Source organism: Chiloscyllium plagiosum, unplaced genomic scaffold (genome assembly GCF_037043375.1).
Source record: "Chiloscyllium plagiosum isolate Xiang-an unplaced genomic scaffold, Cpla_swu_hap1 HiC_scaffold_29, whole genome shotgun sequence".
NCBI lineage: Eukaryota > Metazoa > Chordata > Chondrichthyes > Orectolobiformes > Hemiscylliidae > Chiloscyllium > Chiloscyllium plagiosum.
In genome coordinates this window covers 11,645,647-11,664,527 of record NW_028270167.1, presented here as the reverse complement: position 1 = coordinate 11,664,527, position 18,881 = coordinate 11,645,647, and the positions used below count along the sequence as shown (strand labels likewise).

At 41.5% G+C, this 18,881-nt stretch overlaps 1 protein-coding gene across 1 annotated transcript; it reads left to right on the top strand.

Moving 5' to 3' along the window:
- The first annotated feature begins 1,606 nt into the window (after positions 1-1,606).
- LOC122540633 (apolipoprotein A-IV-like) lies at positions 1,607-10,154 on the top strand. The gene is made up of 4 exons (XM_043676608.2): positions 1,607-1,698; positions 5,563-5,625; positions 7,281-7,431; positions 9,425-10,154. Exons 2-4 carry the CDS (start codon positions 5,583-5,585, stop codon positions 10,002-10,004), a joined length of 774 nt encoding a protein of 257 aa, XP_043532543.1. The 5' UTR covers positions 1,607-1,698; positions 5,563-5,582; the 3' UTR covers positions 10,005-10,154.
- Positions 10,155-18,881: the final 8,727 nt, after the last annotated feature.

The window sequence follows — 18,881 nt, the reverse complement described above, 5'->3', positions numbered from 1 at the left end:
TGCTCTGGTAACTCCCCAATTCATTATAAATATCATGGTCAGTGTTTTTGAAGAATGGGCATGGGATTTGTGCAAATTATATTTGGAATGTTAATATGTGAGCATTGATTGTAGTTCCTTTTACCAATGTTTTAATTTATGGTTTTCCAAAAAGGATCATTTTCCCATGCTCTCCATTTTTACTGCTACTATTTACAAATTGGTAGGAGCAAGTTTCTTGTATGTAAGGTAATTTTCTTTAAGAATTTTGTGATGTCGTTTCAAATTCACTTGAAAGTGAGCTGAGGTCATCAGACTCATAAAAGGCTTTTAATGAAAGAGACTTTAACCTCAATTGTCCAGCCTGGCATACAAATCTGAGTTGTTAAAATAGCGACAATTTCAATTGTCAGCCTTATGCAGTTTGTCTGCAGTTACTTGTATTTAAGAACCCAGCTTTTAACAAAGGCATAGTAGGCACATTTATAAATTTAAATAAACTGAAATGAAAATACAAAGGTAAGCAATATTGTTCCAAATGTTCATAAAGATAAGTATCTATTTTAGTAGAACAAACATGAAGGATGAAACTTCAGTTGAAATCTGTGTGGAGTAAGGTGGATGTAGAGACAGTCATTGAGGAAGAAAATGTGGCTATTAAAAAAAAACAAGTTTTGGCAAATACTTTGTCAACACTTGGAGAGAAATAGAAAACACCAAAGGCTACCTAGATTAAAACTGAATCCCTTTTGGAGGGTAGAGATTCTCTTCAAGATCGGCATACTTGAAAGAGAAGTGACAGTGAATTAAACATACAAATAAAAGCAAATATAGCAGATACTGGAATCTGAAATAAACACAGAGAAAGCTGGAAAAGCACAGCAGGTCTGGCAGTGGAGAGAGAAACTGAGTTAAAGTATTTTGAGTCTAGTATGACTCTTTAGAATAAGTTTCTCTCTTCATTCGATTAAACAAAAAACTTCTGAAGAAGTCGAATTGGACTTGAAACATTAATTCTGTTTCTGTCTCCATAGATGCTGACAGCGCTGCTGAGTTTCTCTGGCAATTTCTACTTTTCAGATTTTCAGCATCTGCAGTATTTTGTTTTTCTATTACTGTGGTAAGACATATTCAGGTTCAATTATGTATCTCTTGGGGAGTATTAAAGTGCCATAACTTTTGTTGTGTTTGTGCCCATAACAGAAGGAGAAAGGTAAAAAGAAAATAATCAGGAGGAGGGAGGGTGGCTAAAACAAATGTAAGGTCCAAACAATTGGTAAGTTTAGCTCAATCTACTTGAGATAGTATAATGAATTAGAAATAAAAGCTGAAAATGTTGGAAATACTCAGTCAGGCTAGCAGCATTTGTGTAAAGAGGACTGTTTGTTAAAGAAATAATTAAAAGAGAATCAAAAGTGTTTCAATTGAATGATGAATTTAAAGAAAAACATGTTGTAAACTACAAATGCTTCAAGTGAGTCTTTGTGTAACCAGTTGATCTTTGCTCTGTTTGGTGTTGGTTGGAAATTGGTTATCATTAACCAGTTGAGAACTCTGAACATTGATTCTATGCTTCCACATAATTAAAACTTACCAAGCACGGTTTATAGTTCTCTTCCTTATCAGATGTGATAGCAGATGGCTTATAAATACAATGTGCTCTTGGGGTCAGACTGCAGATGAAGTGAAGAAGAAAAGAAAGTTGAGAAACGGTGAGAGGTGAGTGAGTTTACACTGACTTTTTAAAAATACATTTTCAGGTGTTTTTCTGCGTAATGTTTTAGTTCTAAATTCTGTTAATAAGAGGAAAGTGGAATGCTTGAGAATAGTGTTACTTGCACGTCACCAATATGTTGCAAGGCACAATTTTTGATTGACTTCATAGATATTTGTGGTTAGATACTACCAAAAAAATTACTTGGAATTACATTTTGCTACAAATGTTCTTTTCAAAAATTAGTAATACGAATTGTAAACTTTTCTGTTGAAATAACTTTCTTACTTGGTGAAACTGATTTGAAGAGCACTTAAATGATGTAACTTTTCTCCAGAACTTGCCACTAACACACAACAGTAAAATAATCAATCTCCCCACTGACACAGTACTTCAATACACTGCAGTGTCTTAAGGAGTTTCTTAAGACCAAGTTTCAATTCATTTAGATGCGGGTATGCTCAGAAGTCAAATTTATGATCCAGTTTGGCACCACTGTGCAATACTGAGGGAGTGCTACAGCGTCTATAGAGGCTTCTCTTCAATTGAGCCACTCAGCAAAAGATCCAATGGTACCACTGCAGATGGTTTACCACAACATTCGTAGGTTTGATGATTCGGGGATCTTGTTGCCAAATTTGTCCAAGTACCAAGCTGCAAATTACAGCAAATATTTTATTAACTGGCACCTATGGGACCAGGATTTTGTCAGTTATTCAAGTATTCTGGATAATCAAGAGGCATACATAAACATGACCTAGTGAAGCTTTGAGACATCAATATCCCTCAAAACACCTATGTCAAATATCAACACACCTAAAATCAATGTAAAAACACACAGTTATAGAAATTTAATGCAGGGGGTATACACATCACTGTTACACTTTCTTAACAGCATAAATGCGTCGACATCATGGTAGATCATGGTGTTCAAAGTATATTTTTTGTTGGTTTATCAAGCGTGCCAGTTGATAAAGTGCCGGTTAAAACAACATTGAGACATTTTGCAATGCTTTGTCCAAATGCTGAAAGTCAGTTTGGTTTTCTGAAAATTTTAATAGAGAATAGGAGCAGGAGTAGGCTATTTGGCCCTATGAGCCAGTTCTGGCATTTAATACAATCATGGCTGATCACCCAACTCTGCACTCTGTTCCGGTTTTCTCCCCATACCTTTTCATCCTTTTAACCCTAAGAATTATATCTATCTCTTTGAAAACATTCAGTGTTTTGGCCTGAACTGCTTTCTGTGGCAGAGGATTCCATCCTTCATCAAAACTCTGACTGGACTCTGGTCACTAGACTCAAACCTTTCACTCTGTTTTCTCTGAAGCTGTCAGACCTGCTGAGTTTCTCCAGAAAATCATCTTTTTGTTTCAGATTTCCAGCAATCACAGTTCTTTGTTGTTATTCTGTGTGGTCTTACATCATCAATGATATAGACAGGGCATTGTGGGCATGAACGTGGCTCCCTCCCCCAGGAAAGTAGTCAGCAGCAAGATAATAAAGAACTATTGGTGTAAAATCCATTAACAAACCCAGAAATATCGCCTTGTTACCCTGGCTGGTGTGGCAGTTAGAAGGCCTGTTCAGGTCATTCTCTGCTTAGTGACTGCAGTTCATTCTCAGGTCTCACAGTTAAAACAAAACACAATCAAAGGATGGAGGCAGCCTCCTTTTGAGGGGGAAGAGACCAACATTACATTCAGCTTTGGAACTCTGTGGCCCCTCCCAGCAGGTACCATTGCTGTTGAGCTACCAGAGATCCAGGAGAAGGGAGTTAATTCTCCATGATGATGGGCTGATGGGGATTTAAAGTGATTAAACTCTTGTGAGAGCACATTTCCATCGTGAGACAGGCTCTCTCTCCTGTCTTCAACAGCAGTTCCTGACTCTGACAGCTGCTGCTGACTGCCCAGAGAGAAAAACCAGGAAATACTTAAAAATGAACATGGTCTTCACCCTGGAGTACTGTTCTGAAATATACAAAACAAGTTGGACCAGTACGTGTCATTCACAAGTTTTACTGGTTTTTTCTTCTTGGTGGTCTATTGGGAGAATACCCTTCCCAATTGGATGATAAATGTGCTTTGTGACCACTTTGTGGCCACTTATTGATGCTGGTGTGACTCAGGGTTAGGACCTGGAAATGCACCTGATGTTGGGGTTCTGACTCCAGAACAAATGTGCAGTCCAATTTCTTTTTTGATTCTTTCACAGTTCAACCTGGTCTTTTCCTGTCCGAGGTCCATGTCCACAAATTCTCACTATCTCTCATTAACAATAAAGAGGCAGAGCACAGATAGAGTTAACTCTCTCCCTCTGCTGATCTGATGGTAGCAAATTGTGATGTCCTACCAATACTCAATAACATAATTCCAATTAGAGTCAAGAGCTAAACAAATAAGGGACCATGGTGTTAGGGGCAAGGTACTGGCATGGATAAGATTGGTTGACTGGTAGAAGGCAGAGAGTAAGGACAAAGGGATCTTTTTTGGGATGGCAGCTGGTGATGAGTGGAATTCCATAGTGTTGGGACCACAACTGTTCACGTTGTACATTAATGATCTAGCTGAAGAAACCAAGGGCATTGTTGCTAAGTGTACAGATGTCACAAAGATAATTGGAGGGGCAGTAGGGTTGAGGAGGCGGGGAGGATGTAGAAGGACTTGGACAGGCTAGGAGAGTTGGCAAAGAAGTGGCAGAAGATAATGTGGGAAAATATGAGGTGATGCACTTTGGTAGGGAGAATAGAGAGATAGACTATTTTCTAAATGGGGAAAGGCTTCGGAAATCTGAAGCTCAATGGGACTTCGGAGTCTCAGTTCAGCATTCTCTTAAAGTTAACATGTCGGGTCAATTAACAGCTAGGAAAACAAATGAATAGTTAGCATTCATTTCGAGAAGGCTAGCATACAGAGCAGAGATGTACTGCTCAGGCTATATAAGGTTCTGATCAGACTGCATTTGGAATATTGTGTGCAGGTTTTGGGCCCATATCTAAGAAAAGATGTGTTGGTTTGCAAGTAGTCCAGTGGAGGTTTTCAAGAATAATCTCAGGGCTGAAGGGCTTTCCTTATGAGAAGTGGTTGAGGACTCTGAGTGTGTACTTGATGGAATTTAGAAGGATGAGGGGGGATTTCATTGAAGCTAAGAGAATACTGAGAGACCTGGATAGAGTGGACATGGAGAAGATGTTTCCACTAATAGGAAAGACTAGGACCCGAGGGCACACAGTCAGATTGAAGGGATGACCCTTTAAAATTGACAGGAACTGGGAGGAATTTCTTCAGACAAAGGTTGGTCAACCTGTGGAACTGATTGCCACAGAACACTGTGGAGGCCAAATTATTGAGTGTGTTTAAGACAGAGATAGATTGGTTCTTCATTAATAAGGAGATCAAAGGCTACAGGGAGAAGGCAGGAGAATGGGACTAAGAAACGTATCAACCACGTTTGAACGGTGGAACATACTTGATGGCCAAATGGCCTAATTCTGCTCCTTTATCTTGTAGTTATCTTATGGTTATGGTTACAACTCGACTCAACTGTTTTGGGATGCAAAATGGAACCTTCTCGATTGATGTCAGATCAGGAAGCATATATACCAATGGAACTTTTGAACTGCTAAAAATGCTGAGTTCTATTTTTGCCAATAATAATGAGTCAAAATCCTGAACCCCTCTTCCCATATGGACTGCAATGGTTGAGGAAGGCATACCCAAACACAAAGGGGAATTCGGGATGGGTAACAGCCAGTGAAGCCTACACGAGAACCAAGTATCAAAAGAATGAACGGAATCATCTGACGGTATAAATGAAACAAATATATTACAGGCAGATGTTCTTAAAAGATGCTATTTTATTCACAGTGTTGAAGCTCACAGCCATCATGAAGGTGACTGCTATAATCTTGGCTCTCTTTGTGATCACAGGTATGTGCATCCACTCTTTTACCCTCAACAACTGAAGAAATAACACGCAAACTGTTTACAAATAATGGTTTAGATTTGAAGCATTCAAAGATTTCATTATTTTCTTTCTTTAATTTAATTTGAATATAATCATGTTGGAAAGTGTGGCGCTGGAAAAGCACAGCTGATCAGGCAGCATCTGAGGAGCAGGAGAATCGACATTTCGGGCATAAGTCCTTCATCAGGAATGTTGAAACATTGACTGTCCTGCTCCTCGGATGCTGCCTGACCAGCTGTGCTTTTCCACACTTTTGACTCTGATTTCCGGCATCTGCAGTCCTCACTTTCTCCTAGTTGAATATAATGATATATGTTACCTGTTAAACAACGTCATATCAACATAACAATAGCACCATTTCTTCTGACACAAGTCCCTATAGTCTGGAGCTGCTGCATCTTAGAGAGAGGTGACAGTGAGTTAAACCTGACAGTCACCACATCATCTTCTCCTTTGCAGTCCTGTTGTGTCAGGATTGGCCATGGTTCCATGACATTAGCTGCATAGTATTTTGCTGCTGCTGAGGAACTCTCAGCCCCTTTTGTACTGTGGGCCTGTCTAGCATGGGTGCCTCACACATCTTTTTCCCCTGCCAGTGATTGCAACTATGCGTATCATAACTGGAACACTTGGCTCAACATTCTTCCCTCAGCTTCCTGCCCTTGCAAACATCTGTCCCCACATATCTGCCGAGTGATGAAAAGTCATCGAGTAGTGTCCCTGCACAGACTTTATGGTGGACTGATCATTAGCAGCTGATGAGGAAGTGATTTCTTTTGGGGGTTTGCATCGGTTTTGTAGAACTAGTTTTAACATTGCCCACCAAAGTCCTAACCATTTAGCCATTTTGCCCTGGTGAATGCAAACAATGAGCATTGGTCAAGAGCAGCACCACCAAACAGATCAAGGGCAGCAGATACATGGGAACACCACCATCTGCAAGTTCCCCTCCACGTAACTCACCATCCTGACTTAAAAATATATTGCCGTTCCTTCACTGTCACTGGGTTGAATTCCTGGAATTCCCTCCTTAACTGCATTGTGGATCTACCTGGACTCCAGCAGTTCATGAAGACAGCTCACCACGTCCTTCTCAAGGGCAATTTGGGACAGCCATCAATGTCCACCTCCTATGAGAGAATCTTTTTAAAAAGGCCATAATGTTCTTATCCAGCCTTTGATTTCTAGGGGTAGGAGAGTGAATGGACTAATGAACACAAACTGTTTGATTTTCTTTATTTGCTCGGAGGTGCTGATTTCATGTGAAGTACTGTAACAGCAACCCAATGGTGGGTTTAATGGCCTGATGATGGACAAAGAATCAAACCCGATGCATCAATCCATAAATGCATTGCTCTTGTGTGCCTAGATCCTTACTACATTCTCAAATTTGCTGATGATCTTCAGTAGAGGAGTTATTTATTACACAGTAACTTCTGAAAATTTGTAGAAATTAGTACCAAAGAAGCAGGAGATTTTCTCTATAAGACAAAAATGTCAGTCTGCAGCTTCTGATACAAACATTGTAAAGTAGCTATGAAAAATCAAAATGTAACTGAGGCCCAATTTCACAATTGTTACAAATTTAGGCCTTCCTTCTGCTCATTGTTTTTTGTAGGAACTCGAGGTGCAGTCCTATGGCGAAATGAGCCCCAAACACGTCTAGATGACCTGAAGAATACTCTTCAGAACTACTTTAGTCAAGTTAGTGTCAAAGCTCGAGACACTATTGACCATATTGATAACTATGAGTTTGGCAAGCAGCTAAAGTAAGTAAATAATCATCACTGGTCTATCAACTATTTTGCTATTCATACAATGGAATAATAAGAGAATTCTCAAGTGAGAGAAATTATGTCTGGTTTTGATGGGGAATATTAAAAATATTCCTGAAGACAAAACGTTATTGGGTAACTTAAAGTCCAGTACAAATGGAGTTTAACCAAAATAAGATTGGGTTTCATTCATAGTCATACAGCATGGAAACAGACCCTTTGGTCCAACCAGTCCATGCCAACCACATCCTAAACTAAACTAATCTCACCTGCCTGCACTTAATCCATGTCCCTCCAAACATTTCTTATTCATGTATTTATTTAAATGCATTTTAAAGTTTGTAACTGTACCCAAAGCCACCAGTTCCTCCTGAACTTCATTCCACACATGAACCATCTCCATGCAAAACAATTGGCTCTCATCTTTTTTAAAAATCTTTCTTCTCTCACCTAAAAAATATGCCCCCTGGTCTTGAAATCTCCCACCCGAGGGAAAAGACACCTGCCATTCACCTCATCTATGCCTCCCTTGATTTTATAAACCTGTGTAAGGTCATTCCTCAACCTCTTATACTCTAGGAAAAAAAAATCCAGCCTATCCAACCTTGCCTTATAACTCAAACCCTCCATTCCTGGCAACATCCTGGAGAGCGAGGGTTTTGATGGTGGTGGAAGCCTGAAATCAGCTTCTTCATGCAAACATGTTTCCATCAATCCCTGTGTTTAACTAAAGCTAGAGATTAGCCAGGTGATTAACTCAATTCATTATAACGTTAACTGAGATATTGAAGCCTCATGAGTACGCTGCTTTGACTGAGCAGCATCTTCCTGATTGTATGAACTCGGTGGCTTCAAGAGGCAATTATCTTCAGACCTGTCACGTGGATCCAGGGGGCTCACCTGATGAAACCTCCACGATTGAGCACAATCTCAAATGACCATCCCTCTGAACTCACTCCTAGAACCTCCTCCCTTCGTGTCAACCTCTCCATCACCAGTCCTGTTATCTCATTATTCTCCCCATCCACTGTTCCTATAAGTGCCATATTCAAGTTCCCACGACCACTGGCCCTGATGTTCTCTGCAGTCCCACCCACACCAACTTACCTGAGGGTCCAATCCACCTCCAGCCTGAAATGCTCTACCATGATTACCACAGAGAGTTGACAACCTCCTACTGCAGGATCGACAGCTACTTGATCAATATCGAGAGTGTGGTGCTGGAAAAGCACAGCAGGTCAAGCAGCATTCGAGGAACAGGAGAATCAATGTTTTGGGCACATTCCTGATAAAGAGCTTATGCCCAAAATATCGATTCTCCTGCTGCTCAGACGCTGTCTGACCTGCTGTGCTTTCCCAGCACCACTCTCGCAACTCTGATCTGCAGTCTTCACTTTCTCCTAGCTACTTGATCAATTCCCACCCTCACCTATTCTGTCTGTCACTGTCCTCTCCCATCCCTGCCCATTGACCAAACTGTTGTCGCAGCTTTCACTGTCTCACTCCCTGCCTGCCCAGAAAACGTAGTCCATCAATCAGACTGGGCCTGCAGTCAGGGAGTGGAAACATGGTGGGGTGTCTGGGGCTGAACAGAGTCTTCACTGATGCACTACGGAACAGTGTGGTGGGGAATTCTAAATTGTGGGCATGACGTTATGACCAATACACTTCATGTAGCTTAGCTAAATAGAAACTCCCCATAGCATTTTCCTAAAATTGCAGGTTCTGTTTCAGTGGTTCATGGTGTCAAAATGTTGACTAAGACTCACTGGGTAGCTGAGGTGAAGCTATTAGTTTCTGTCTTGAACTGCAACACATTGGCCCGATCACTATCTGTCTGAATCCTGGATGGCTATCAACAGTTGTGCAACTAACCTTCCAACACCACTCAGCTTAAATTTCAATATGTATTTATGTGGGGAGGTGCAAAGTGGCTCGCGTTTTTAAATAGCATAACCCTCATTGTTATCGTTGGTTTTATTTATAGCCTAACAATTTCAGAGAGCTTGGAGAAACTCAACGGATATGTTACAGAACTGCAAAGGATTGTGTCTCCTTTGTCGGATGAAATTCGTCAGAGATTGCAAAACGACAGATTGCAGCTGGAGAAGAAGATTCAGACGGACTTGCAGGAGTTCAAAGTTAAAGTCCTTCAGTATGCCAGTGACCTCCGCAGTAGGGTCAATCTTAGTGTTGAGCCATCCCAGTTTATGCTAGAACCCCTGGCCAGCAGCATACAGGAGCAGGTTATTCAGAATGCGAAAAGTCTCCACCAAAGGCTGACCCCTTTAGCTGAGAAGATCAAGGCAAAAATTCAGTCCAATATGAAGGACTTTAAAATGAATATTGCACCATTTTCTGAAACCGTTCGTGAGAGACTGGATGCTCATCCTTTTACCAGCAAACTGAGTGAAAACTTTGATCAAAAGCTGGAAGAGATGAGACAGACATTCACTCCTCTGGTTGAGAACTTCCAAAAACATCTCAGCCCATATGCTAAAGACCTTAAAAGCAAATTGACCTCTCTGTGGGACAGACTCCACCAAAACATTAATGAAGGATACTAAGAGAAACCCAATGACCCATTTTGTGCTGAGTAGTGGCCTATCCTTTGTTTCAGTATTAACTCCTTGAAGTTCCAATGTTTACTTTAAAACCCTAAAGTTTACTTTAAACTTCAGGGTTTTATTTATTCTGTCACCAAAATGCTACCTTAACAAACTTATGACACTGCCTTTGCAAGAAGAATTGTTCCCATTCCTGGGGAAATTTGTCACAAATGATGCTTTTGTCAGGCAAACTGATGTGAAGATCTAAATGCACACAATGACCTTCCCGAAGAAGGTGAGCATTAGTGGGTTGCCAGGCTGTGTTGCTCTCTGTGAGCATTACAAATTAATCTTCTACTATATTAATCTGATTTACCACAGGGAGCAAATTTGAGGGAATGTTTTAATAATAGCTTTGAAGGGTGTTTTGTCTTGATGTGATAATGTTCTTGTGCATTGCAGAGTAATAAAACCAGTTCTGAAACAGCAGTGCTTTCTCCACTCCTGTGGAAAATTAAGCCAGAGGGAATTCTGTTGAAGGAGATGGATAAGAAGTAGGAGCAGGAGTAGGCAATTCATCCCCCTCAACCTGCTCCGACAATAAACCTGATCACGGCTGATCTCATCTTGGCATCAACCCAATTTTCCTGCCCGATACACTTTAACCTGTTACTAATTTTAAAATCTATCCTCTTCTTGAATTTATTCAGAGTTGTGGCAACAATCACACTCTGGGGTAGTGAATTCCACAGACACTCAACCCTGTGATAGAAGTAATTTCTCCTCATCTCTATTTTAAATGTCCCACTGCCTTAGCCCCTCATTCTAGATGTCACCACAAGGGGGAGCATTCTTTTCCATCCACATTGTCAATACCCTCTCATACCTTTAAACATCTCAATTCAATCTCCTCTCATTCTTCTAAACTCTGACGAGTGTGGGCCTAAACTGCTCAATCTCACTTCATAAGACAACCTTTTATCTCTGGACTTAATCTTGTGAACCTCCTCTGAACTGTCTCTAATACAACTACATCCTTCCTCAAGTAAGGGGACCAAAACCGTACGGTGCTGCAGCTGCAGTCTCACCAATTTATCTCAGTTCTTTCTCATTTTACTAACATCCCTTTTTGAGATATTTCAAAATTTCACAAAGACGAGAGTAATGAGGAAAAGAGACATTTTTATTACCCCAGTGACAGCGTCAAATATGTTTGGATTGATTTAGAATTGTTTAGTACAGAGTAAAACTCCTATTGTGGCTTAACAAAACATTGACCATCTCCAAAAGCAAAGCCTAACCACCCTCCCTTGATATGCAAAGCGCATTACCCTTTGTCAGTGCCTAGGGGCCAACACAGAGAGAAAACTAACCAGCCCACTATATCAATACCTCCATTTAAAAAACACAGATTAGAAGCTGGGAGTTCTTTCTGAATCATCCTAAGAATTTGACCCACAGCAAATCCCTGGTTAGAAGGAAACATTGATCAATGTTATATTTTTCTAACTCAGAGAAGATTAATCATTCTTTTTCAGTCTTAATTTATCTTTCTGCTTTAATTACAAATTTAATTTCAAATGCTATCATTTCTGCATTTACTTGCATTACAAAATTGCTGCCTTTAGAAGGTCTTACACAATGTGGAGGCTTTAACTCCTCAGGATAGCAATAATCAATAAATCTGTAGTGAAACTGTTACTCCTAAGCTCCGCTTTCCTACATGATCAGCCTCTTCCTAGAACAGGACTGAAAGAATGCTATAATGTCAGAGGTGCTAGCTTTCCATTAGACATTAAACGGGGCGTGGGGCAGCACAGTGGCTCAGTGGTTAGCTGCCTCACAGCACCAGGGACTCTGGTTCAACTCCAGCCTCGGGCGACTGTCTGTGTGGAGTTTGTACATTCTCCCCATATCTGTGTGGGTTTCCTCTGGGTGCTCCGGTTTCCTCGCACAATCCAAAGATGTGCAGGTCAGGTGAATTAGCCATTCTAAATTGCCCATAGTGTTAGGTGCATTCTTCAGAGGGAGATAGGTCTGGGTGGGTTGCCCTTCAAAGGGTTGGTGTGGACTGGTTGGGCCAAAGGGTCTGTTTCCATACTGTAGGGGTGTGTGGTTTCCAGAGGAACTATCATGACCCTGATGGGCAGAGTGCACTGACTATCTGACTTCACTATTCTAAAGGTTTTCACATGTGAAATGTGACCAGTTTCATCTCTGGAATGGTCAGTGTCTGACTCTGACCACCATCTAAAATAAAAGAAACTCCCATTATGTTTCATGAATGAACAAGTAAGTAACAAATTATTTATTGTAATAAACACATCTAACATGTGATATAACAGATTATTAATTACTAATATGCGCACATAGGCTATGCACTCTTTAAATCTGAACATGGGGCACTCAATCTCAAATACAATAGACAGGATAAATGAATTTTGTAAGAATATCATTTGTGGAAAATATCGGCAAAAAGGCATCAAGGTTATGGATCAAGAATCCTTACAGTGCAAAAAGAGGCCATTTGGCCCATCAAGTCTGCACCAACCCCCTAAAGAGCATTGCACTCAGACCCAGTCCCTCCACCTTATCCCTGTAACCCTACATTCCCCATGGCTAATCCTCCTGACCTGCATGCTACAGGGCACTTTGGCACAGCCAATCCACCCTAATATGTACATCTGGAAGAAACCCATGCAGACACCAGGAGAATGTGCAAATTTTACACAGTCACCCAAGCTGGGATCGAACCTGAGTCCCCAGCAATTTGAGGCAGCAGTACTAACCACTGGGCTGCCCTAAGAGTTCTAACCAGGAGGGAAAGTTATATCACATTGTTGTTGACCATAACGATCTTCAATTCAGTTGCTGGTCAGTTGGGTTTGGGACTTGCTTGAGTTCTCAGTTTTTTTGTTGATCCTTTGAGTATTATTTATTTTGAACATATGGGAGAAGGAGAATCTGGCTTACTTAGGGCTTTTAAAGATGTGAATTCCAATGCTGTGTTCCCTCAGTTCTGTGACAAATCTGCAATCTACAACCAACCCAAAAGTACTAGCCAAGCAATTTTATTTTAACCTATAGACAACTGGTGCCAGCAAAGTATAAGTACTACTTCTCGCAAAAGGGACATGTTACTGTAGACCCCAAAGAGTAAATACAACACAATTGCATTTTTGCTTTAAGTTCTAAAAATAATAAACAACCCAAACCTCCAATTTCCAATTAAAGTACAAAATATTCAGGCCTTACTGAAAGCAACAAATGCTGGAGATCACAGCAGGTCAGGCAGCATCCATGGAGAGAGAGCAAACTAATGTTTCAAGTCTAGATGACTCTTCATCAGAGCCATTACATGCCTACAGTCTTGGAGAGATGAAATACCATTTTTAAATGTGTTTCAACCCAAGATAAACAAAATATATTGATGGACTTGTAGGACAATGGGACGCCATTATCGATGCACTGTGCCAAATGAATTTGTGACAGAGTCTACAACTGCATTGTCTTTTCCAACATTATAAAAAATTCTTATAAGGTTGAATCAACAAACTCCATCGAAATAATATTGCATTTCAAACTTTGATTTTCCTCTATAAAAGCTAAGGAATTACGGTCAGCGTATGTTAGTGTCCCTTTGTGATTGTGAGCAATAGTGAAACACTGAATTAAATTTTGCTTGACCACTGTAGCTGTAATTGCCCTCAATGAAATAACTTATGGAAATCGGGTGAACTGTGAGGATATACTGGCAACTCACTTTAGTTTTGGTAACGGTGAACACCACACAGTTCCATGTGTACTTCAAGTTATAAAACTTATAGTCCAAACCGCCGTTTCCAAATTGATATTTCAAATAAAATATATTAGTCATTACAAAAAGTAAAAAATCCCATGGCAATATTCAAGGAAGATTTGGAGATTTACACACATTGTTGTATCTAGTGTTCATCCCTCAATTGTCATCACGTAATCCAGTTCTTACATTATTGCTGATTTTAGGGCCTTGCTGTGAACAAACTAGTTGCCGAATCTCTTAAATTACAACAGTGGCTACACTTCAAAAAGTGTACAAGTGAGGACAGTACAATGAGGAGGATGCAGAGATGCTTTAGTGCGATTTGGACAAGCTGAATGAGTGGGAAATACACTACAAATGCAGTTTAATGTGGATAAATGTGAAGTTATCTACATTGGTAGCAAAAACAGGAAGGTAGACTATTATCTGAACGGCGATAGATTGAAAGGGGGAGATACACTGAGACCTGGGTGTCCTGCGTACCAGTCACTGTAACTGAGCATGCAGGTGCAGCAAGCAATGAAATACGCAATTGGTATGTTGGCCTTCATGGTGAGACTACAGGAGCAGTAATGCCTTGCTGCAATTGCACAGAGCCCTGTTTAGACCACACCTGGAGCATTGTGTACAGTTCTGGTCTGCTTCTCTAAGCAGGCTCTGAACATAGGAGGTATATTTAGTAAGTTTGCAGATGACACCAAAATTGGAGGTGTAGTGGACAGCGAAGAAGATTATGGGATCTTGATCAGATGGGCCAATGGGCTGAGGAGTGGCAGATGGAGTTTAGTTTAGATAAATGCAAGGTGCTGCATTTTGGAAAAGCAAATCAGAGCAGGACTTACACACTTAATGGTAAAATCCTGGGGAGTGTTGCTGAACAAAAAGATTTTGGAGTGCAGCTTCATAATTCCTTGAAAGTAGAGTTGCAGGTAGATAGGATAGTGAAGAAGGTGTTTGGTATGCTTTCCTTTATTAGTCAGAGTATTGAGTATATGAGTTGGGAGGTCATGTTTAGGCTGTACGGGACATTGGTTAGGCCACTTTAGAATAGTGTGTGCAATTCTGGTCTCCTTCCTATCGGAAAATGTTGTGAAACTTGAGAACTTTCAGAAAAGATTTACAAGAATGTTGCTAGGGTTGGAGGATTTGAGCTACAGGGAGATGCTGAATAGGTAGCGCTGTTTTCCCTGGCGCATCAGAGGCTGAGGGGTGACCAAATAAAGGGTTATAAAATCATGAGGGCATGGATGGAGTAAGTAGACAAGGTCTTTTTCTGGGGCAGGGGAGTCCAGAACGAGAGGGTGTAAGGTTCAGGGTGAGACGGGAAAGATATAAAAGGGACCTAAGGGGCAACATTTTCACGCAGAGGGTGGTGCATGTATGGAATGAACTGCCAGAGGATGTGGAGGTTGGTACAATTACAACATTTAAAAGGCATCTGGATGGGTATATGAATAGGAAAGGTTTAGAGGGATATGGGCCATGTGGTGGCATATGGGACTAGATTATATTAGTTTATCTTGTTGGCATGGATGAGTTAGACCGAAGGGTATGTTTCCATGCTGTACCTCTCTATGACTCTATGAGGCTTTTATAAGGCTATTCTGGCTATGGAGGGAGTGCAACTAATGTTCACCAGGCTGATTCTTGGGCACACAGGACTACTGTGTGAAGAAATACTGAATTGGTTAGGACTATATTGATTAGAGTTTAGAAGAACAAGGGGCACCTCACAGAAACCTGTAAAATTCGAAAAGAGTGTGACTGGGTAAATGCAGGAAGAATGTTCTTTACACAGAGATTAGTGAGTCCATGGAATTCTATGCCACAGAAATTGATTGAGGCCAGAACATTGAATATTTTCAAAATTTAGTTATAGTTCTTGGGGCTGAAGTGATCACAGGGTGTGGGGTAAAGTGATCAGAAAGTGTGGGAAGAAAATGAGAAACAGAGTTGGATGATCAGCAATGATCATGTTGAATGACAGAGTAGACTTGAAGGAGACCTGAATGGTGTATTTTCTTTGATTAAAAAGTACTTTGGTAACTCCAGTGCATTCTGGTGATATCTCAAGATTGTGAAAGGCAATAGATTTTCTTCACATCATCCAGTGTTAAACTCGATGTTCATCAGATTGACTACCTGTCTAACTCATCGCTCCCGAGGTGTCAAACTTGTGGAATACCTTGGCTGAATTTCCACATATTTTGGCAATTTCAGGAAGTTTCACAAAGGGTTTCACTCCCCGGATCCTGGCAACTTTTCCGTAGAACATAGAACATAGAACAATACAGCACAGAACAGGCCCTTCGGCCCACGATGTTGTGCCAAACATTTGTCCTAACTTAAGCACCCATCCATGTACCTATCCAATTGCCGCTTAAAGGTCGCCAATGATTCTGACTCTGCCACACCCACAGGCAGCGCATTCCATGCCCCCACCACTCTCTGGGTAAAGAACCTACCCCTGACATCCCCCCCTATACCTTCCACCCTTCACCTTAAATTTATGTCCCCTTGTAACACACTGTTGTACCCGGGGAAAAAGTTTCTGACTGTCTACTCTATCTATTCCCCTGATCATCTTATAAACCTCTATCAAGTCACCCCTCATCCTTCGCCGTTCCAATGAGAAAAGGCCTAGCACTCTCAACCTATCCTCGTACGACCTATTCTCCATTCCAGGCAACATCCTGGTAAATCTTCTCTGCACCCTCTCCAAAGCTTCCACATCTTTCCTAAAGTGAGGCGACCAGAACTGCACACAGTACTCCAAATGTGGCCTAACCAATGTCCTGTACAGCTGCAACATCACTTCACAACTCTTGAATTCAATCCCTCTGCTAATGAACGCTAATACACCATGGGCCTTCTTACAAGCTTTATCCACCTGAGTGGCAACTTTCAAAGATCTATGAACATAGACCCCAAGATCCCTCTGCTCCTCCACCTTACTAAGAACCCTACCATTAACCCTGTATTCCGCATTCTTATTTGTCCTTCCAAAATGGACAACCTCACACTTGACAGGGTTGAACTCCATCTGCCACTCCTCAGCCCAGCTCTGCATCATATCTAAGTCTCTTTGCAGCCGACAAAGCCCTCCTCACTATCCACAACTCCACCAATCTTCGTATCATCTGCAAATTTACTGACCCACCCTTCGACTCCCTCTTCCAAGTCATTAATAAAAATTACAAACAGCTGAGGACCCAAAACTGATCTCTGCGGAACTCCACTTGTAACTGGGCTCCAGGCTGAATATTTACTATCTACCACCACTCTCTGACTTCGACCGGTTAGCTAGTTTTCTATCCAACTGGCCAAATTTCCCTCTATCCCATGCCTCCTGACTTTCCGCATAAGCCTACCATGGGGAACCTTATCAAATGCCTTACTAAAATCCATGTACACTACATCCACTGCTCTACCCTCATCCACATGCTTGGTCACCTCCTCAAAGAATTCAATAAGACTTGTAAGGCAAGACCTACCCTTCACAAATCCGTGCTGGCTGTCCCTAATCAAGCAGTGTCTTTCCAGATACTCATAAATCCTATCCCTCAGTACCCTTTCCATTATTTTGCCTACCACCGAAGTAAGACTAACTGGCCTGTAATTCCCGGGGTTATCCCTATTTCCTTTTTTGAACAAGGGCACAACATTCGCCACTCTCCAGTCCCCTGGTACCACCCCCGTTGACAGTGAAGACGAAAAGATCATTGCCAACGGCTCTGCAATTTCCTCTCTTGCTTCCCACATAATCCTAGGATATATCCCATCAGGCCCGGGGGACTTGTCTATCCTCAGGTTGTTCAAAATGCCCAACACATCTTCCTTCCTAACAAGTATCTCTTCTAGCTTACCAGTCCGTTTCACACTCTCCTCTTCAACAATACGGTCCCTCTCGTTTGTAAATACTGAAGAAAAGTACTCATTCAAGACCTTTCCTATCTCTTCCGACTCAATACACAGTCTCCCACTACTGTCCTTGATCGGACCTACCCTCGTTCTCGTCATTCTCATGTTTCTCACATACGCATAAAATGCCTTGGGGTTATCCTTGATTCTATCCGCCAAAGAATTTTCATGCCCTCTCTTAGCTCTCCTAATCCCTTTCTTCAGCTCCCTTCTGGCTATCCTGTATCCCTCCAATGCTCTGTCTGAACCTTGTTTCCTCAACCTTATGTAAGCCTCCTTCTTCCTCTTTACAAGACATTCAACCTCCCTCGTCAACCAAGGTTCCCTCACACGACCATTTCTTTCCTGCCTGACCGGTACATACATATCAAGGACACATCGTATCTGTTCCTTGAAAAAGTTCCACATTTCCACGACATCCTACCCTGACAGCTTATGCTCCCAACTTATGCTCCTCAGATCCTGTCTTACAGCATCATATTTACCTTTCCCCCACTTGTAAAATCTACCCTGTTCCACGCATCTATCTCTCTCCATAACCAAGGTGAAAGTCACAGAATTGTGGTCACCATCACCAAAATGTTCACCCACTAACAAGCCCATCACTTGTCCCGGTTCGTTACCAAGTACCAAATCCAATATGGCCTGCCCTCTGGTCGGACAATCTACATACTGAGTTAGAAAAGCTTCCTGGACACACTGCACAAACACTGCCCCATCCAATCTACTTGATCTAAAGAGCTTCCAATCAATATTTGGGAAGTTGAAATCGCCCATGACTACTACCCTATGGCTTCTGCACCTTTCCAAAATCTGTTTCCCAATCTGTTTCTCCACATCTCTGCTGCTATTGGGGGGCCTATAGTAAACACCCAACAAGGTGACTGCTCCTTTCCTATTTCTGACTTCAGCCCATACTACCTCCAAAGGCAGATCTCCCTCGAACTGCCTTTCTGCAGCCGTTATACCATTTCTAATTAGCAACGCCACCCCCCCACCCCCCCTTTTTTACCACCCTCCCTAATCTTACTGAAACATCTGTAATCAGGAACCTCCAACAACCATTCCTGTCCCTCTTCTATCCACGTTTCCATGATGGCCACAACATCATAGTCCCAGGTACCGATCCACCCCTTAAGTTCACCCACCTTATTTCTAATACTCCTTGCGTC

Bases quoted from the DNA above. Each gene is read 5' to 3' on its own strand.
- LOC122540633 (XM_043676608.2), top strand. From the start codon at position 5,583: ATGAAGGTGACTGCTATAATCTTGGCTCTCTTTGTGATCACAG. The intron at 5,626-7,280 runs GTATGTGCATCC...TGTTTTTTGTAG, and splicing joins GGCTCTCTTTGTGATCACAG to GAACTCGAGGTGCAGTCCTA. The intron at 7,432-9,424 runs GTAAGTAAATAA...TTTTATTTATAG, and splicing joins GAGTTTGGCAAGCAGCTAAA to CCTAACAATTTCAGAGAGCT.